Source organism: Leiobunum rupestre, chromosome 10 (genome assembly GCF_980474605.1).
Source record: "Leiobunum rupestre chromosome 10, qqLeiRupe1.1.hap1, whole genome shotgun sequence".
NCBI lineage: Eukaryota > Metazoa > Arthropoda > Arachnida > Opiliones > Sclerosomatidae > Leiobunum > Leiobunum rupestre.
In genome coordinates, this window is record NC_143393.1 from 50,933,130 (window position 1) to 50,952,468 (window position 19,339).

The following is a 19,339-nucleotide window of genomic DNA, read 5'->3' on the forward strand; positions in this document are numbered from 1 at the left end:
ATATATTTGAGAATTGGTTTTGATTAAACCAAGATTGCATTTGTCAGGGTTAATATTAATTTCTCTGATATTTCCAGGTTTTCTCCTGGAAATTTCCCTGATATTTCAAGGTGCTAAAGCACCGTATGTTTTCGTTTAATCGAAAAAATTATATATAATTATTGAGGCGCTTCCAGACTCAAACGGATTTCCCTGATATATCCAGGTTTTGGTTAAATATTTTAAATTTCCCTGGTATCTCCCTGATTTTTTGGAAAGAATCTGTTTCACTGATATTTCCAGGTTCTCCAGGTTTGTATGAACCCTGATTTGTATACTTTGGGAGAATGACTGTAGAAACAATTTCTGGCGTGTCATTGGTCCCCTAATGATAGATGCTTGGGTAAAATAGACCATATCTGCGTATATTTTCTACATAGTCATTATGCCCAAATATATACATTCTTGATTAAACCTCAATATTTAACTTTAAATTGGAAACGCTTTAATTATAATATTGTTCAACCTTAATTTAAAAAAATACATTAAATCCTAATTTAAGACTTTATATACATTTACAATTTAGTGTTTTGGAAAATTCATCCAAAGAATACAAGTCACTTATTTCCTAAATATATTATACATTTTATTTATTGGCATTTCGATTTCTCTCGAGCATTCCCTGAATATGAGGACTTTCTAAGGAAGCGTTGGTAAAAATAGAGCCGAGGAATGCGTGAGTTCCCCAAAGGTGATGAGAAATCACTTTGCAACAGCCTAAATCCTCTATATCTAAACCAAAATGACGGTATCGCTCATCTGTCTCGAACATGGTTGCATTTGTATATTCACCCAAAAACTAACAGGAGAAATGGTATAATTTAAACTGTTAAAATTTAAAATTATAAGAGATATTTACAGGTCTTCCTGATGATGGATCTATGAAATCTGCCCAATAGCCTTCTTCTTTGAGGCCATCACAAATCTCTTGAGCTGCAGTCACAAACTAAATTTTAAAAAATAACCATATTTTTGTGTTTTTTTAAAGGGAGTATAATGGTGGATCAAAGATTTTAACATTTTTTTTTGCTGCAAGCATTGTTAACTGTTTCAATCCCTAATTCCAAGGCAGGCAACCCAGCCCAGTGGTCCTATAATTCCTATATTTTCAGACCTATCCTATATTCTCCTGTAATTTCTTAAGTTTGAGTTGGTTTGTTTTTGAAATACCTCGTTACTTAGCAACATAATTTATGACCAAAAAATAGCACTTAATCCTGTTTCAGTTGCCAATGGTGGATCAAAGATCTTCATGTTTGTTTTGCTTCAAGCATTGTTAACAGTTTTAACCCCTAATCCCATGGCATTCAACCCAGCCCAGTAGTCCTATAATTCCTACATTTTAAGGGGACTATATTCTCGTGTAATTTCTTAAAATTTCTTATAAGTTTGAATTAGTATAGAATTCCGAAATACTAGTTACTTAGCAACATAATTTAAGACCAAAAACTAGCACATTTAGTTGCTGACTGCCATCGATATTTGAATATTGACACAGTGAGTGAGAAATAACAAATGAACATCAAATTCTATATTTGAAAAATGTTAGTCCTACACCATTTTATAAAATTTTGTCTGTATAATCCTATAAATTTACAAATATAATCCTATTTTTCCTACACTGTATTAAATTTTTTGGCTGGGCTCTCTGCCAAGAGCGTTCCTTCAAGTTTAATGGAACATGAATAGTTCAAAGTCAATTCTGTTAAACAACTGTATAAAGTTTTCTATGTGAATTTTTACATACACAAGCCATTAGTTCCTCCCTTTCCAAGTCAGTTTCATGGCTCCAAGAACTCATGTCATTTATGGTCCTTTGGCAAAGAGTAATGACAGTTAAAGTTTCCATTGATAAATCTCGGGTGGGAAACAGATCTTGCAAATCTAATTAACATACATGATCTTTAATTTCTAAATTAAACTCCAATAGTAAAAAAAGCTGACCTTTCTTTACTAGCATAGGACAGTCTTGAGCTATACACTCCAACAATTCATTTAAAGATGAAGTCAGGCAAACATTTCGACTCTAGATAACAATGAAATATTAAAATCCTTTACAGTATTCTAGTGGGTAGGGATCGTACAAGGGCGCCAACCATTTATGTCAATGATTCCTAAGTTTTCATAGGGTGGACAATTTTCTAGACTTTTTTTCAATGTCAACTTAACCAAAATTTAATAAAAGATTTCCCTTCCAAATAAGCTGAATTTTTTTAACAACATATTAAGAAACTCAAAATCAAGGAATAATTCAAATGTATAATGATTATTGCACTATCACTAATGTGACTATTATGTAGCCCAAACCCAGTTTTCTCTTTTTATCTTTGACTGAACCCAATTAAAATCTTACCCTCATTACGATCCCTAGCCATGGAACATTTTTTTTTTTACATTTTCTACTTGATTTAAAAGCAATGTGAAATTTAAAACATTACGATGTCTATCTGGTGGTAAATCACTTTCAAATAAGTCACTTTGAACTTTTTTAATTTGATTAGAAGCACTGGCAATATGCTGTGAAGATATAAAAAGAAAATGGTTTTATTGTAATTTAGTTTCTCAAAATTAACGCTAACCATTGCAGGATAGGCATAAGATTCTGCAAGGCCGACATTTCCAGGCAGCGGAGCTCTAAAATCTTTCGGTCCTAAGAGCAATATCTCTCTTTCAGTTTCTTTTTTAATGGGGGCTATATATTAAAATAAGTTATTTAATTTGGAGGGTGTGAAAAATTTTGCATTAGTACCTTCTTTAATATCATCCACAATAACTTCTGTAGAGTTAGCAGTTGGGCCTTTAGTTGAGTACAATTTAGCATTTTGTGCAAAAGCATTGAAATTTCTGGCATATGCAACCAGACGTGGTACACGTAGAAGCTATTGAAAATATACCATGTAGTGTAAATATTTAATTTTACATTAATACTTAAGTATAAAGTTTATGGCTGGATTTGTTTAATACAATTCCAACTTATTTATACAAGTTGGGCTATCATAAATTCTTCAGAGCCTAGGCTGTAAGGATGAGTGGGAACAAAAACGAAAAAAGAAAAGAACATCTACCTTAGATCTCATATTTAAAGAGCTTGGGTAAAAGTATTAAATTAAAACCAAATTCGGTTTATAAAAAACCGAAACGGTAAACAATAATAATCCAGGAACCTTTGAAAAGTAACAGTAGTAAGTTAGTAACTGGAGATTTAGGATCTTAAGTAGCCATTTTTTCCGTACATATCAAGGACTATATAAAGATAGCTTATATAGTCTTTGGTACATATCAAAGAACTGCCTAGGACAAGTGGTATACTCTAGGCACGGCCAACTTTGATTTCGCGCTGCCGCGCTATAGCGGCCATGACACAATATTTTCCAATCCCATGTAAATAAGTAAATTGTCCCGCTAGGGCGCTACGTCTCCTCACAAAATATGTAAATTTTATTACAGGCAAAGGCGGGGGACTCGAATTAAATCCGGAAAAAACGTTTTCTCTCGTAATAACATAATTTTTCGGAAAAACACGTTGGCATAAATGAAATGAAAATAACATGTTTTAGAATTATGTTCGGGTAAAATTGCCAGATAAACTAAACTAATTAAAGGAAATGTGTTTTTTTAGTCAAAGAGGGGAGAATTTCATATAACGCGTAATTGATACAAGGCGCCATTTTTGAAAATCGGGCTTAGAAACGTCTCGAAAATTTTTGATTTATTGTTATTAATAATAAAACGTATATAAATATGAAACCATACCGTCTTGTACCTCAAATACAAAAAATATGACAGATTTGTCTTTTCACGAGTTCCCAAGCAATGAAAATCTTCGGTTATTATGGTTAAAAATCATTAAATGAAAAGATTTTCAAATGAGTGAAAATGGTAAAGATGTAGTCTACATTTCAAGGACGACGATTATATTTCAGGTTTGTATCTTTATTTAAAAAAATATTTATCAGTCATGTTGAAAGTGCTAGTGCAAGTTCTTCAGGAAAAAATATTTCTGAGGTGGCTGAAGATGAAATCGAAAAAGAAATTGTAGAAATATAAAAACTCAATAAAAGTCACCATAAATAACTTGCAATCAAAAATTTGGCGTCGAAACCTAAAATTACAGGTTAATTAAAGGTTACCAATTTTCAAGGAAAAATGGTTTCCTCAAGCTCCCATCAAAGATGACCTTGAAGAGATACGTTGGAAAAATTAATGGTGAGACGGGAGTTACAAAAGCCATCTCCTTGGTGTGATACAAGACCTTCTAAATTGTCCGACAATCAAATTCCTGAAGACTATAAAAATATTTTAGATGCCCTTTTGATCACTCCTGAAACTCAATGTTCTACCTTAAAATTAGCCTGTGAAGCATACTTAGCTGGGTATGTTTTGAGGGAATTACAAAAGAAGGAATTTTGTGGCTGCTGCGTTGTAAACATTTCCCAGCCATGTCACAGCTCTCCACTATTGGATTTGATTAAAAACCAAGATAGAGGAAATCTTAAATATCCAAGTCGACAAGTCGTCCATTCATATTAATTGTATCAAGAATAGTCACCTTTGTGCAACATTTGCGGGTCTCAAGGTGTTTACGATGAACTTGAGAAATGCATTTTGCCAAAGCACGAACTCTGTCCACTATTTTATAGTTGTGATCCAGAACCTGCCAAATTAATTGCAGGAATAGTCTGTCAGAAAATAGTCCCTCCGGTTATGGATAACATAACGCGCACAATTTCTGCTAAGCATGAAAAAGTAAAAGAGCTTGTATATAAGCAAAGATAATTTAAACTTCGTACCCTAGATTCGAATACTGAGAGCTTTCCCATTCACGGTTTTGTTACGAAGCGTTTACCCTCTTCCGGCACGTGACCTCAGAAAAATCGGCTCCATCGGTTGCGGTAGGGCGCCATATTTAGGCCTAGATTTGTTTTATTTAAAACAAGAGTATTCATAGAAACACGCTTAATTGTAAGTCATATATTTCCAATAAAAACTTACTTTAACAAATGGTAATTCTGGTGCTTGAATATCTTCTTTCGGTAATGATGCCAATCTTGAAGAATTTCTAAAATTTCAGGCAAATATTCCTTAAGAATGTCGATGTTAAACACGAACCCTATTAAAATGGTAAATGAAATTGAATGAACTATTAAGTTCAGTCAAATTATGCTTGAATCGCTTGTAAGATTATATTACTCACCTTTAGTAAGTCTTTCGATTTGAAACTTTTTTAGTGCTATAATTGTGGTCCACCATGTTTTAAAACTTCGAGTTGAACGCAAAACGCGTCAAATTACGCACCGCAACTTCCAAAAAAAAATTAGTTTCTATCCCTAGATGGCAGTAGTGCGCCACCATTGGAGCGAATTTTTTCTGAGTTCCGGCGGGAAGTGGGTAAACGCTATCGGCAACGCGCGAGAGAGTGATTTCGAATCTAGGGTACGAAGTTTAAATTATCTTTGATATAAGCCAATATCTAGAAAAGAATACCCACTTCGGCAAAAGTGAAGAACAGCCCCCCCTCCTTTTATTGGTTTTTTATTTTCTTAGATGAAAGCCCAGTGTGTAAGGAGTACGAAGGTATTTTTTTTAGTAACAGGGGGCAGCTTCGGACAAAGGGTATAAATTTAGCAGACAATTTAGGTCAGAAATCCGATTTAGAAAACCCGGATATTGATATATTGGTGGGCGCTGATTATTATCGGGCAGTAGTAGCCGATAGCATACCAGAAAGACTGGGACCCCGCACAGTAGCGATAGAAACCAAATTGGGGTGGTGTCTTAGCGGACCCGAGAAAAAAATTCAGTTGTAAAATCAAATCAATCAGTCTCCACTATGTTAATTAGTCTAGGTCAAAGGCACGTGAATGATACTCTGAAATCATTTTTTGACTTGGAAGGCTTAGGGATAAATAGTTCTGAAATTGAAGAAAACCCTAATGATAAGGCCTTAAACACATTTTTTGAAGATATAGAATTTGACCAAGCCCAAGGACGCTATAGTGTAAAATTTCCTTGGAAAGTTAGTAAACACACGCTACCTGATAATTACCAAGTCGCCCACAAAAGAATGCAAAGCCTAGAAAAAAGATTCGAAAGGGACCCAGAGTATTACCAAAAGTACAGGGAGGTAATAAAAGAACAGTTAGATACGGGGGTGGCCGAGGTAGTGCCGAACGAACAATTAGAAATAGTGAAGGCCTGGAACCTATTATCTTCCCCACCAGGCTGTCGTCAGGTTAAATGCACAAACGACGAAACTCCGCGTCGTATTAGACGCGTCGTCGCACGCGTACAGAAAACCCTCGCTTAATGATTGTTTGTTATCTGGACCAAATTTAAACCCCCCTTTACTTTTACTATTAATTAGATTTAGGTTCAATAAAATCGCGATCGTAGCAGATATTGAAAAAGCATTTCTGCAGGTCGCGTTGGACGAAGCCGATAAGGATTCAGTTAGATTTTTATGGGTACAGGAAGCTGACGGAAAAATTATTTCAGGCCAATATACTACCCTCAGAATGACTCGCGTACCCTTTGGGGTAACTTCAAGCCCTTTTCTTTTGGCGGGCACTATCAAATATCACACCAAACAAAACATTGAAATCTCGGACGTAGTTAGGGAAAAGGTAAACAATGACATTTATGTAGACGACCTAACCAGTGGGGCAAAAAACGTGAGCGAAGGGTTTGATATTCATTAGGCGCGGCAAAATTAATGAAGGAGGCCGGAATGAAGTTTAGAAAATGGGGGACTAACTCCCAAGAATTACGAAATCTATGGACAGCCCATGACAATCAGGAACAGAATAGTTTATTCGAACAAGAAACCAAAATAATCGAATCGAAGGTTTTAGGAGTTAAATGGGATTCCAACAATGATGCATTCGCTTTCGATCTGTCAAAATTAATTGAGATTGGGAAAAGCGTAAAGGCTACCAAACGTCAGGTCTTGAGTTTTGTAGCTCAAATTTTCGACCCCTTAGGCCTATTATCAGCATTCACCATTAGGGATAAGGTACTTCTACAAATATTGTGGCAATCGAAGGAGGATTGGGACAAGGAGCTTGGTCAGGAAACTAAACAAACATTTCTAACTTGGGTAAATGAATTATCTGTAATTCAAAATGTCAAAATCGATACTCATTTTTTTCACAAAACCAATGACGAGATCAAAGAAATTGAACTTCATTGTTTTTGCGATTCCAGTACAAAGGCATACGCTACACTAGTATATGTTAGGTACCAGACCATAAATGAAAAGGTAGGGGTTGCCTTGGTTACGGCGAAAGCTCGAGTTGCCCCACTGAAGGACCTTAGTTTACCAAGACTAGAGCTTATGGGCTGCCTATTAGGCGCCCGACTAACAAACAACGTCAAAGAAATATTTAAAGAAAATTTAAACGGAATCTATTATTGGAACGCCTCCACTATAGCTCTAGCCTGGGTAACTGGTAATACCAATCAATGGAAACAATTTGTTTCGAACCGCGTGTCCGAAATTCAGAATTTGACAAAGGGGGGAAACTGGAATCATTGCCCCGGAATATGCAACCCGGCCGACCTGCCAACTAGGGGGGTGAAGGCGGGGGATCTAGGAGACAGTAGCTTGTATTGGGAAGGGCCCGCGTGGCTCAAGCAGCCCAAGGGAAATTGGCCAAAAAATGGGAAACCGGAAATAGATCTAGAAACCATAGATAACGAAAAGAGAAAATTAACGTTAGCGGTAAATATTTCTCCAAAAGTAGGGGTTCAAAATTTGATTGATTTAAACAAACATTCCAATCTGAATAAAGTATTACGCAATCACCTCGTATGTCTTTCGTTTCGCAAACAATGCTAGGGGTTTAAAGAAAATTGTAGGACCGGTAGAGGCCGAAGAAATGGCCAAAGCGGAAAGGTTGTGGGTTAAATCGGTTCAAGCTGAAGAGTTTGGACCGGAAATAAGGTCGTTAAAAAGCGGAGTAGAAATCAATAGAAACTCAAAATTAGCGTCTTTACGACCAATACTTAACGAAACAGGCTTAATTTGCGTAGGTGGACGATTGGAGGAATCCTCTTTATCTTACGCCGAAAAATACCCCATCATTTTGTCAAAAGGCCAAAGACTAGCGGAACTATTAGCTATTAGAAGTCCTACGCAAGTTTTTCACAGCGGAATAAATGATACCGTAGCTCAGCTGAGGTAACGATATTGGGTGCCAGCCGCTAGGCAACTAGCTAGAACTATTGTTAAGGATTGCATAACGTGCAAACGTCTAATGGCGAAGTTGGGTGAAATGCCGATCGCTCCCTTGCCTATGGACAGGATTGAAGAGTCCCCTCCCTTTTCTATACTGGGTATAGATTTCGCGGGACCATTGATAGCCAAGAACCAAAAAAAAAAAGATCAAAAAACGTATATCTGTTTAGCGACTTGCGCGGTAACTCGCGCAATCCATTTAGAACTTATTCCCTCGCTTAGCACCGAAGATTTTCTCTTAGCTTTCAGGAGAGTTATAGCTAAGAGGGGCGTACCATCCGTTGTATATACCGACAACGCTAAGACATTTAAAAAAGCTAATTCGGACCTAAAACTCATTTGGCAAAAACTCAGTAAACCAATGTTAAAGGAATTTTTTGGTAATCACTCGATGAAATGGAAATTTATAACCGAAAGGGCCGCTTGGCATGGCGGATTTTACGAGCGTTTAGTACGTCCGACCAAAACGTGTCTTCGAAAATGCATAGGTCGAGCCCTCCTTAACTATCACGAATTAGAAAACTGTTTTAATTGAAACGGAGGCAATAATTAATTCCCGACCAATTACATATTTATATAATGACCTAAATGAACCAAAACCCCTAGCGCCTTCAGATTTCTTAGTTGGACGCAGATTAACCTCACTACCGCCTATAACCTTTCAAAAACTAAAAGTACCTACGACACGCCTTGAATTGACCAAGAGGTTAAAATACCGAGAGCGATTACTCCAACAAATATGGAAAAGGTGGCGCCATGACTACTTCATGGAGCTTAGGTCAGCCCACCACGCGAAATCTCCAAAAACTCAATCCGAATTGAAAGTTGGAGATGTGGTGTTAATTCACGCCGCGCCACATGTGGAATCTCGGGTTAATTAAAGAAATCATAGTTGGACGTGACAAAAAGGCTAGGTCATATCTAGTTAAAACCACAAATGGTAACTGTATTAAGCGCTCCATTCAGCACTTGTGCAATCTTTAGATTACTTAAAACTCAACCGCGTAATGTACCCTGGGTAATACTCACGTATTACCGAGGGAGTGTTACAAATGTAAATTCCGCGTTTTTTTTAATTAAGTGTAGAAATTAGTGTAAAATATTCGTGTATATTGTAAAATTAATTTGTGTAAGTTGTATTTTATTTTTATCAAGTGTGTAAATTTACTGTAATTAATTATTTAAAAAACATTGTATCTCATTTCCGGCTTAAGTATTTTCTTGTATTTTTAAACTCTTTTCTTTGCATTGTGTATATTTTTTAAGTGATTGTAGAATATTTAGCCGAAAAAACCCCGATGCCTGTATGGAAAACCCTCCCTCGACGCCTTGGAAAGTTTTGGAAATTCCACGAGCCAGTGCCCACTTGTATTCGGCGCCGGACTGGAGGGCCGGATATTGGCCGACGTGACGTAGAAAAACTTTCCAACGGCTAAAGGGGAGGGTTAAGGTCAATAACAAAACCCAGAACGGACCCAAAAAAAGACAGAACCGAATTTGCCATGGGAATAGTAAGGTCGCAAAATCTAGCGAAAATATTGTAGTCAGCCAGTTGCTGAAAGAAATATTTGTAGTCAGCCAGTTGCTGAAACAATAGATTATAATAAGGCTTCAATAAAATACAGTTGGAAGAGAATGCTGTAGTTTCTCATTTCATCTAAAGTAAAATCAATTCAAATAGTCGCGAAATATAATCCCGCAAATCTGAATACTGTTTCAGTCCGGTCTTCAGGTTTAAAATAGCTCTCCCCTAAAGAACCAATTAAGGAAGTAAAACAATATCGCCTTAGATAATTTCTTCAGGTGAGATTTTCTATTAATAACATTGTGAAGTTTCTCTTGATTACTTCCTTCCCCAAATATTTTAACTATGGCATTGGGAAATTCCTTTCCAAGATCAGTTAAATCTCCCATCACTAAATAAAAATAAAAATTATACTTAATATTTACAGTTCAAATGGTTAAAGATAATTTTAATTTACCTTGAATTGCTCCAAAAATAACAAAACCACGTGTTAGAGCAGAATGATTTGTCTTCTGCTCTTTATATTATTTGATATTCAATCAAAATATAATTTCATTGCACTTGTATTATAAATAGTTCTTAGATAACTTTAATACAGTTAAAATTGAAAAACTTCACAAAATCTATAATTAAATTTTCATCCATAATTAAAATTACCTAAGGACTCCGTACAATAGCGCATTTATACACCCCGACTATGAGAACACCGGTGGCATTTCTCTAGCGCGTAGGAATATTACCTCTTGTTCCAAGAAGCCTCACACGGTCGCGCTGAAGTTCCGAAAATTTCGAATTTTGATGACGTATTTTTTACCCCTTCTTCGAATTCCCCTTTTCACTTCGCGACAAGGTCGCATTGAACTGTATACCGATTTGACACACTTTTGGGTCTTATGTCGCTTTTGGTGATAGGTATAGACTCTTTTTTTTGGAATTTTATACCTATTTCAGTATAAAAAAATAAGCTTTGGTTTCTAAACCCGATTTTATAAGCCTCATCTGAATAGGGTAGAACGCGAGAAGGACTCGTAACCTAACTCATTCTTTGGTTTTTAAAAAATTGGCTTATGTTCACTCCCATTTGGTTGGTATTTTCTGAACCTTCACACATAGGGTCGATTTCTAGTATACAGGGTATTTCTTTAGGTTCGGACAAGCGATTTATTTCAAAAACTATTATAGCTATATACTACTGAAGTAAGTATGCCGGGGAACACTTTGTAGTAAAACTTCGTTAACTTTTGAAAATGTTTTCACAATTTTCAAAAACCTATTTGTTCACCACTAGGTGCTAAATCAAATTTGTCAATGAGAAAGTTGTAGAACGTCATCGAAAACGTAAGAATATCGTTGGTTCGATTCAAAATGAACAATTTTTCACGAAAAAATACTACTTTAAAACATGACAAGTCGCTCAAGATAAAATAAACTTTCACTACTTATCAATTAAACACTTATAGCATAAATAACATAATTACAATAAGGATGACACTTCCTATTGTATTATTGCTATTTTCTAACCGAACCTTTTTTCAGCACTGATACTCTTTTCACGCTGCGACTTGGATTCGCAACTTACCGTTTTCGGTGAATACTTTTAATAAGAATTTAATCCTAATATCGGAGAGCACGTTCTGGAGTCGCGAGGGGCTTTGTTTTGAAAAAAAAAAACCACTTGGGACTCGTGGCACCTATAGGAGCAACAAACACAAAGAGAACGCAGCTAGCCTTTAAACACGCTAACGAAGGGTTGTGTACGAATTTCATTGGGCAAGACAATTTCCGAATTTTCCCCTTCAGACGGCAGCAGGCGCTAAAGCGTCTAGCCAATGAAAAATGTACTCAATAAAATCCACGACTTTTGACGGGTTGCGTTCTCCTTATGTGGGGTGATGTGTTTGTTGCTCCTAGGTGGCACCGAGAAAAACTTTGTTTTTTTACCATTTACGCCTAATATTCCGTCGCTCTATTGAAAACCAGATATTTCGGCTTAGGCGGAATTCTCGCGTCTTTTAGACACTAGGGGGCTATGTGCTATCACTATGAAAATCAGTTTCGTTGTAAATCTCGTTAATTTTCATACATTGTGGTATTAAGTTACTTATGCCCATAGGAATGACTTTATTTTCTTTTTTAGTGAACGATTAATCTATTTAATAAAAACTATCCCACACGAAATGATTTTGGTAAATAAAGTACACTAGTGGCTCCATAAAAGAAGTATTTAAAGAATGATGAAGTCATTTAGTGATCGAAAAGAACCGAATGTTTATTTTAGCTTGAGCAACTTGTCAATTTTTCAAGTAGTGTTTTTTCGTGAAAAATTGTTCATTTTTAATCGGACCAATGATATTCTTACGTTTTCAATGACGCTTTACAACTTTCCCATTGACAATTTTGAGATAGCACCTAGTGGTGAAAAACAACGTTTTTGGAAAATTGTGAAAACATTTTCCGAATTTTACGAAATTTCACTACAAAGTGTCCCCCGGCATACTAACTTCACCATAACAATTTCAGATTTCTAGCTATAACAGTTTGAAATAAAAAGCAAGTCCGAACAAAAAAATACCCTGTATAACTAAGATAGCCTACAAGTGAAGAGACTGATTTCCAAATATAACACGATTCTAAATTAACTGTTCACCGAAATACCGTTATTTCACTAATAACAACGGCTTTGTTTAAAAATTACCGTAAAATCACAAGCGTTTTGAACTAAAACTCAATGATTTAACGAGGAAACAGTGTTTACAGGTATTAGTGATAATAGTTATTAGTATTACTGATAATCTTTAAGCGAGCCTCCCTGGTTCAATAAACATAAGTAAATTACAATTTAAGAAGTATTTTATAGAATCGTCTATTGGTACTGAACCTAAAATATTCATTCAACGATTTACCTTAACAACAGCACATCCAACATTGCTGTCGGTGCTTAAGAACGCATCTGGTGGCGTCTCTGAATATCCTTGTAGAGACTCAAATGGTAGTTGTAATTTTAGATTTTGTAGCAGTGCTTGCACTGGCAAGTTAAGAACGTGGGCAAAACATCTAACACGATGTTCTACATTGAAACGTATTCCCAATTCTTCGCTAATATTTTCTAGCTCAGCGATAAAAGTATCATTGCTTGACGCGTTGTCCATTGTTAGAGCCAACACCTATAAAACGAAATCAATGAATAAGTTCAATACATGAATTATGTTATATTAACCGCAGTGCACAGAGATTTTATGACTCTTAAAATACCAGGGGTGGTGGAATGGTGGGTACAGGGGTACATTGTATCCCACCAAATTGCAATTAACCCCAATTAACGTCTTTCTTATACTAAGCTGGTAATTTTTTTACAGTTTCTACCCCCTTGGCCCTTACGAAAATGACTTGATCCAATTTTGGACATTGGATCCAATTTGTATCAAGCTTTATCCCGAAGGGATCAAATAAGGATCAACTATTTCTTGATCAAATAATCTTTATCCAATTTGGATCCAAAAAATCTTTTAACTAAGAACTGGATCCAAGTTTGATCAAAATTTGTTTGATCCAATAGCATTGGATCTAAATTTCATTCAACTTTATTTGATCAAATAAATTTGTATCAAATTTAGAACTAAAGAATTTAAACTAACAATTGGATCCAAATTTGGATCCAAAATAGTTTGATCTACTAAAATGGAATCAAATTTAGATCCAAAAAATCTTTTAAATAAAAATTGAATCCAAGTTTGATCCAAATTAATTTTGTCAAATAAAACTGCATCAAATTTAGATCCAAAAAATCTTTTAAATAAAAATTGAATCCAAGTTTGATCCAAATTAATTTTGTCAAATAAAACTGCATCAAATTTGGATCCAAAAAATCTTTTAACTAAGAATTGGATCCCAGTTTGATCTAAATTGTTTTGATCCAATAGCAATGATAAAATTTGTATCCAAATTAATTTGATCAAATTAATTTGTACAAATAAAATTTTATCAATTTAAGACCCAAAAAATCTTAAATACGAATTGGATCCAAGTAGGATCCAAATTAATTTGATCAAATTAATTTGTACAAATAAAATTTTATCAATTTAAGACCCAAAAAATCTTAAATACGAATTGGATCCAAGTAGGACCCAAATTAATTTGATCAAATTAATTTGTATCAAATTTGGATCCAAGTTTCATCCAAATTAATTTGATCAAATAAAATTGTATCAAATTTGGATCCAAGTTTCATCCAAATTAATTTGATCAAATAAAATTGTATCAAATTTGAATCCAAGTTTCATCCAAATTAATTTGATCAAATAAAATTGTATAAAATTTGGATCCAAAATTGATTTCGCCGGGACACTTTCTTGGAATCGTGTATGGAATCTTGTACGGTGTTATCATCTACCGCCAGCGGTTAGAAACACCGAGAATAACTTAAGCCGGTGGCTTAAATATATTATTTCTAAAAAAAGAGGACGGCACAGTATAATGATAAATGACAGCCCCCTTAACTTGCAGTGGGGGCTTAACAAGGCTGGGTCCCCGGGGCGGCAATGTTTTGTGACACCCCCCCCCCCTCGAGCCCAAAAACATTCTTCAAGTTTAATCGTTCTGATTTACACCCCCCTCCTCGAGCTTTTCCGATGGCACCCCTGGCTACCCTGATACCCGGGGCGGACCCCCCCCCCCTTACACCGTAAATATATTTTTATTCCAATGGTTCAATTTATCGAACAACAGCAACATTTTGATAAAACTTTACAGCATAGATATCAGAATGTAACTAGAACAATTTTTACAATGGACCACGCACCGATTTGAAACTGGCGGATTAGTCAGTAACGCCCAAGGCTAGTAAAAAATGCAATAAAAGGTAGCCTCGTTTGGGTGGTTTTGGTTTACGCGTCGTCTTATTTTAAGTCTGTTCCCTGTCTTCTACAATCTAGTCCAGCCTTGGAAATAAGGTTTTTTTTTAAACTGGTCCTTATAACCAGTGACCCCCTAGCATATGAATTATGAAACTGGTCCTTATGACCAGTGACCCCCTAGCTTATGAATTGGTCTTATATAAAATGTTCTAATGTCATTTATAAACCTAAAAAAACCTACACTACATGTTTAGAAGTTAGATTATGTTGGTAACATTAACTTTATACGCGTATTCAAAATAGATAACTTTATTTTATAAGTACCACAAGAATAGTACAATATAGTACTATCTCACCTAAGACTACTACCATAGCCTTGGAGACCCTCGTAATTTACCGCGTTGCCAGGTAGCCTACCGTACTCGGGGGAAAGCGAGACTATAGGATTGAGGGTTTGAGGCCAGAGGGGGGGTTAGACAGTTCGACTCGTTGGCAGTGGTGTAGTCCTAAAATGAAAAGAACCGGGGCGCTACCTGGGTACGGCCAACTTCGATTTCGCGCGTAACCGAAGTTGGCTGTACCGGTTGCTACAAATGTAGGTCCAACTTCGATTTTTAGCGTGATCGAAGTTGGCCGTATGTTATGGTATTTTTCTGCGGGCAAAATTTATCATAAAATCACACACCCTTTTATTCGAGAAAAATGATTTACGAAATAGAAGCAAGGCGCGCCCTGGCATGTTGAAAAAAAGAGGCAGGGCGCGCCCTGGCAAAATGGAAAAACCAAGGCGGGGCGGGGCCCTGCCTTTGAAAAAAGCACCGGGGCGACGCCCTGCCCCGCCCTGGCCCGACTACACCACTGCTCGTTGGGACACTACATAAAACTTGACGTGCGGAGTCGCTGTACATAGAAATCCAGTGAATAGGGATATCAAAATTGATATAAACCTTGAATTAATAGGTCATCTCATATTATTTGGAATTATTAAACTGGTCACCTTCTGTTTTTTGGATATTATTTCGAATTAACAAACTGGATACGGTGACCAGTGACCCCCCAAATTTTAAATAAATAAACTGGTCTGAGCAATTAATTAATTGGTCTTTGACCACCTGACCACCGTTATTTCCAAGGCTGCTCTAGTCGGTTCTCTAATAGTTAGTCATCCCAAAATTGCAGTGACGTCACTCGGTTCTGGCCAATCAAATTTGTTGGTTTTATTTAATCTACCATCTAAGCGGAACCAGGGGTAAAAACAAGGGATTTGGGTGGGGACATAATTAATTGTTTTTGTTAATTTTTATGTTATATTTACCTCAATTATTTTCGTTTACCACGTTTTGAGCACTTGGAGCAGGTGATGCACGTGCCGTTTTTTGATCAGTTGCTTTATTTTAGGCCAAAGTAGACGACTTTCGACAAATATCGTACGTTTCCTAGGTTATTGGCCTAAAAATTAGCTTTTCATTATAGTACCTTATCGTTTCTTGGCATAATTTGTTATGAATGTAAGAAATTTTTCCACGAAGCTTGGTGTTGTTTTCGTCCTTTGGGTGATAATTTCTAGTCACATGTACTTCACTGTGACAGGGTGATTTACCCTCACGACCAAGTGAAAAGTGTAGTATCTGCTGTTAATATTATTTAAAAATAATTAATGCCACTAAAATAACCTCTTTTTAAAAGAATTAATTAACACCCAGATTCCGTACTTATACAGCTGGTTCCAGTCCGTATTCAAATCTCTTTGGATCACAACCGGATCCAAGTCTCATTGGGTCAAAAGCTGATCCAAATCTCTTTGAATGCCAACTGGATCCAAATCTCATTGGATCCCAACTGGATCTAATTCTCATTGGATTAAGAGCTGATCCAAATCTCATTGGATGGCGACTGGACCCGAATCTCATTGGATCCCGACTGGATCCGAATCTCATTGGATCAAGAACGGATCCAATTCTCATTGGATCAAGACCATTGGATCCCAAATAGATAACAGTTGGATCCAAAATTTAATCCAGAGAAGTCTGTAATTGGATACCCGTTTGATCTGTTCAATTTTTGATGAAATTTGGTTCAAATTTTGGTCCACCATTTTCGTAAGGGGGAAAAACGAACCTTCCGCCGATACTGCAGAATACTTACTAACCTTTGAATCAAATTTCTGTATAACAGACACGAAGGCCTCACAAATGTTTTTCCCTGTGTGTCGTACAGGGAAATAAATAAATCCCATTAATTTATTACGAAGCCGAAACTCTTCGTCAATCCAATGTCCGGTGACGCCAAGAAATGGAATTCTATTAGTAAAAGTCCACTCGTCAATTGTGAAAGACATTTGTCCTATATCAGATTTCTAAATTAATAAGCATTCACTAGTTATTATTTTAGGGCCGTACTGGTGTTTTCAGCTCGGTGGAACAGATACATTAACCACCAAAATGTCAATTACTAACAAGTTGGCAAGCCAAAATATACCTCTCCTCGGAAGAATTGTCCCTAGTGGTATTAATTTCTCGAGATGACCCTTAAAGATATCTCCGCAATTCAGAGTATTTACTAAAAACGTAATCCCGGTTCAATCCCGCCCGGTATAAATTTTAATTTTTACCTTGCCAACTTGTTAGTAATTGGCATTTTGGTGGTTAATGTATCTGTTCCACCGAGCTGAAAACACCAGTACGGCCCTAAAATAATAATGTGAATGCTTATTAATTTAGAAATCTGATATAGGACAAGTGTCTTTCACAATTGACAGATATCTACCGAAATATTGTACTCTTCCGTACTAAATCCATATGGGCAGTGGCGCCGCTAAAATTTATTCCCACATAGGCTTGGAAATTGGAGGCCCCCCATGTCTTTTTGAAGCCTCTCGAATTCTCAACATAGGCTACAGCCTATGCCAGCCTACCTGTAGCGGCGCCACTGCATATGGGCGTCAATGGCTCATCGGTAAGACGTCTGGGTGCTAACAAAGAGACTCGGTTTCAATTCCCGCTCCCGAGTTAAAATAATTTATTTTACATAATTTATATGAATAGGATAAATTGACGTTAATATCTTTATAATAGAGAGCTGCAACGGAGCGGAAATTATTCCGTTTCCGCGGACTCCGTTCCGTTCCGCGGCGCTGGAATGGAATCGGAGCAAATTTCCGAAAATTTGTTGTAACGGAACGGGATCGGAGCAAATTTCTGAAAAATCGTTGTAACGGAACGGGATCGGAGCAAATTTCCGAAAAATCGTTGTAACGGAACGGAATCGGAGCAATATTCCGAAAAATCGTTGTAACGGAACGGGATCGGAGTAAAATTTTCCAAAACCTTTGTAATGGAACGGGATTGGAGTAAATTTCCGAAAAAAAACGTCGTATATTGAAGCATGGACACTGTTTTCATTTCTCTCTTGGCTGCTGATTGGGTCTCCCACTTTTCCAGACAGTGAGATCATAATCCCCCTTCTTCACCGGCTCGTGGGAAACATAACTGCAGCTGAAGCCTTTTTCTCTACGACTACGTTGCGTACATCAATTCGCAGAATCGCAAAAATTACTTTAGGATGTTTAGCGAAAAGACGGAATAAATAGGCGGGGTGACCCGGCTTGCGGTAAAGTTTTAGTTTTACATTCAATTCAATAGAAATAATAATTGTTTCTGTAAATTTCTGTATTCAGGAAAATAAAATAATTTTTCCTCATTTTCAAGACTATAGACTCTTAAACGCGCCTTCCCAATCGACCGCCATTACCTTACAGTCTAAGGGGAGGGTGATGACTAAACCGGTTTTGGGGGGATGAAATTTCTGCGGTAGAGGGCTGGCTCGTTGGTTGTCTGTACAATAATGGCGGCGCCCAGTTTCTAAAAAGAGTGTATACTGAGGGAAAGCAAAATATAACACGGGGGCGAAAACTGAGCATAAATATTAAGTAATATAGACGATTAATGAAACTGAGCGGAACACGAACGGAAATAATATCGGAGAAACAAACGTGGCGGAAACGGACGGAAAATATTGACGATAAATGAAACGGAGAGGAAACGGACCGAAATGATAGGCGACAAACAAAACGGAGCGGAAACGGACGGAAATAACGGACGAGAAACAAAGCGGACCGGAAACGGACGGAAATAATAGGCGAGAAACTAAACGGACCGGAAACGGACGGAAACAACAGACGAGAAACAGAGCGGACCGGAAACGGATATATGTACCATACCGGGAAACAAAACGGAGTGGAAACGGTATGGTATTTTCGCTGCTCTGCAGCTCTCTACTTTATAACAGCGGCAAGGACTTATGTCAAGACAGTTTTCTAAAAACAGCACTTACTAATAAGCATCGGTGGCTCGTTGGTAGAGCACTCATCTGCTATGCAGAAGGGTCCGGGTTCAAATCGCAAATTGATAATAGGACGTAATCCGTGAACATTTGGTGGACACCCCACCTTATGGACGTTGAGTCGTTTTTCGTGACCCTCAGCATACGGTTCGTCCGAAAAGTAAATACATAGACGTTGGAAAGTAGAATACACACATATACGAAACACAATCATTACAAAAACACAACACGTCGCAAATGTACAATATATATTAACATTACAACAGCAACATACTATAATTTAATCTACATCATTTTAAATATTTATAAATTATATTAATCTTATATTTAATTAAATATTTATAA

At 36.7% G+C, this 19,339-nt stretch overlaps 2 protein-coding genes and 1 long non-coding RNA gene across 5 annotated transcripts; 1 reads left to right on the top strand and 2 right to left on the bottom strand.

Annotated features, from left to right (window-relative positions):
* Positions 1-529: 529 nt before the first annotated feature.
* On the bottom strand, positions 530-3,270 carry LOC149926169 (cobalamin trafficking protein CblD). Of its 2 annotated transcripts, none has more exons than XM_090159983.1 (8): positions 3,105-3,270; positions 2,789-2,918; positions 2,619-2,716; positions 2,434-2,556; positions 1,984-2,065; positions 1,787-1,923; positions 899-985; positions 530-838 (listed from the first exon to the last, which is right to left on the bottom strand). In XM_090159983.1, exons 1-8 carry the CDS (start codon positions 3,114-3,116, stop codon positions 626-628), a joined length of 882 nt encoding a protein of 293 aa, XP_090016109.1. In that variant the 5' UTR covers positions 3,117-3,270; the 3' UTR covers positions 530-625. The 2 variants fall into 2 exon arrangements, with proteins under 2 accessions (XP_090016109.1, XP_090016108.1); XM_090159982.1 differs by having other exon boundaries at positions 2,619-2,731.
* Positions 3,271-4,255: 985 nt separating this feature from the next.
* On the bottom strand, positions 4,256-4,766 carry LOC149926170 (uncharacterized). 2 transcript variants are annotated; one of them, XR_016477088.1, is made up of 3 exons: positions 4,589-4,766; positions 4,380-4,494; positions 4,256-4,325 (listed from the first exon to the last, which is right to left on the bottom strand). It is a non-coding gene; the product is annotated as an uncharacterized LOC149926170 (long non-coding RNA). The 2 variants fall into 2 exon arrangements; XR_016477089.1 differs by having other exon boundaries at positions 4,301-4,325; positions 4,405-4,494.
* A 1,103-nt stretch (positions 4,767-5,869) lies between these two features.
* Positions 5,870-8,222, top strand: LOC149926171 (uncharacterized). Its single transcript, XM_090161882.1, has 3 exons — positions 5,870-6,271; positions 6,758-7,759; positions 7,830-8,222. Exons 1-3 carry the CDS (start codon positions 5,870-5,872, stop codon positions 8,220-8,222), a joined length of 1,797 nt encoding a protein of 598 aa, XP_090018008.1.
* Positions 8,223-19,339: the final 11,117 nt, after the last annotated feature.

Bases quoted from the DNA above. Each gene is read 5' to 3' on its own strand.
- LOC149926169 (XM_090159982.1), bottom strand. The intron at 2,732-2,788 runs GTACTAATGCAA...TTTAATATATAG, and splicing joins TGTGGATGATATTAAAGAAG to CCCCCATTAAAAAAGAAACT. The intron at 1,924-1,983 runs GTCAGCTTTTTT...TATGTTAATTAG, and splicing joins TCCTATGCTAGTAAAGAAAG to ATTTGCAAGATCTGTTTCCC.
- LOC149926171 (XM_090161882.1), top strand. From the start codon at position 5,870: ATGTTAATTAGTCTAGGTCAAAGGCACGTGAATGATACTCTGAAATCA. The intron at 6,272-6,757 runs GTTAAATGCACA...AAATTAATGAAG, and splicing joins CCCCACCAGGCTGTCGTCAG to GAGGCCGGAATGAAGTTTAG. The intron at 7,760-7,829 runs GTAAATATTTCT...ATCTGAATAAAG, and splicing joins AGAGAAAATTAACGTTAGCG to TATTACGCAATCACCTCGTA.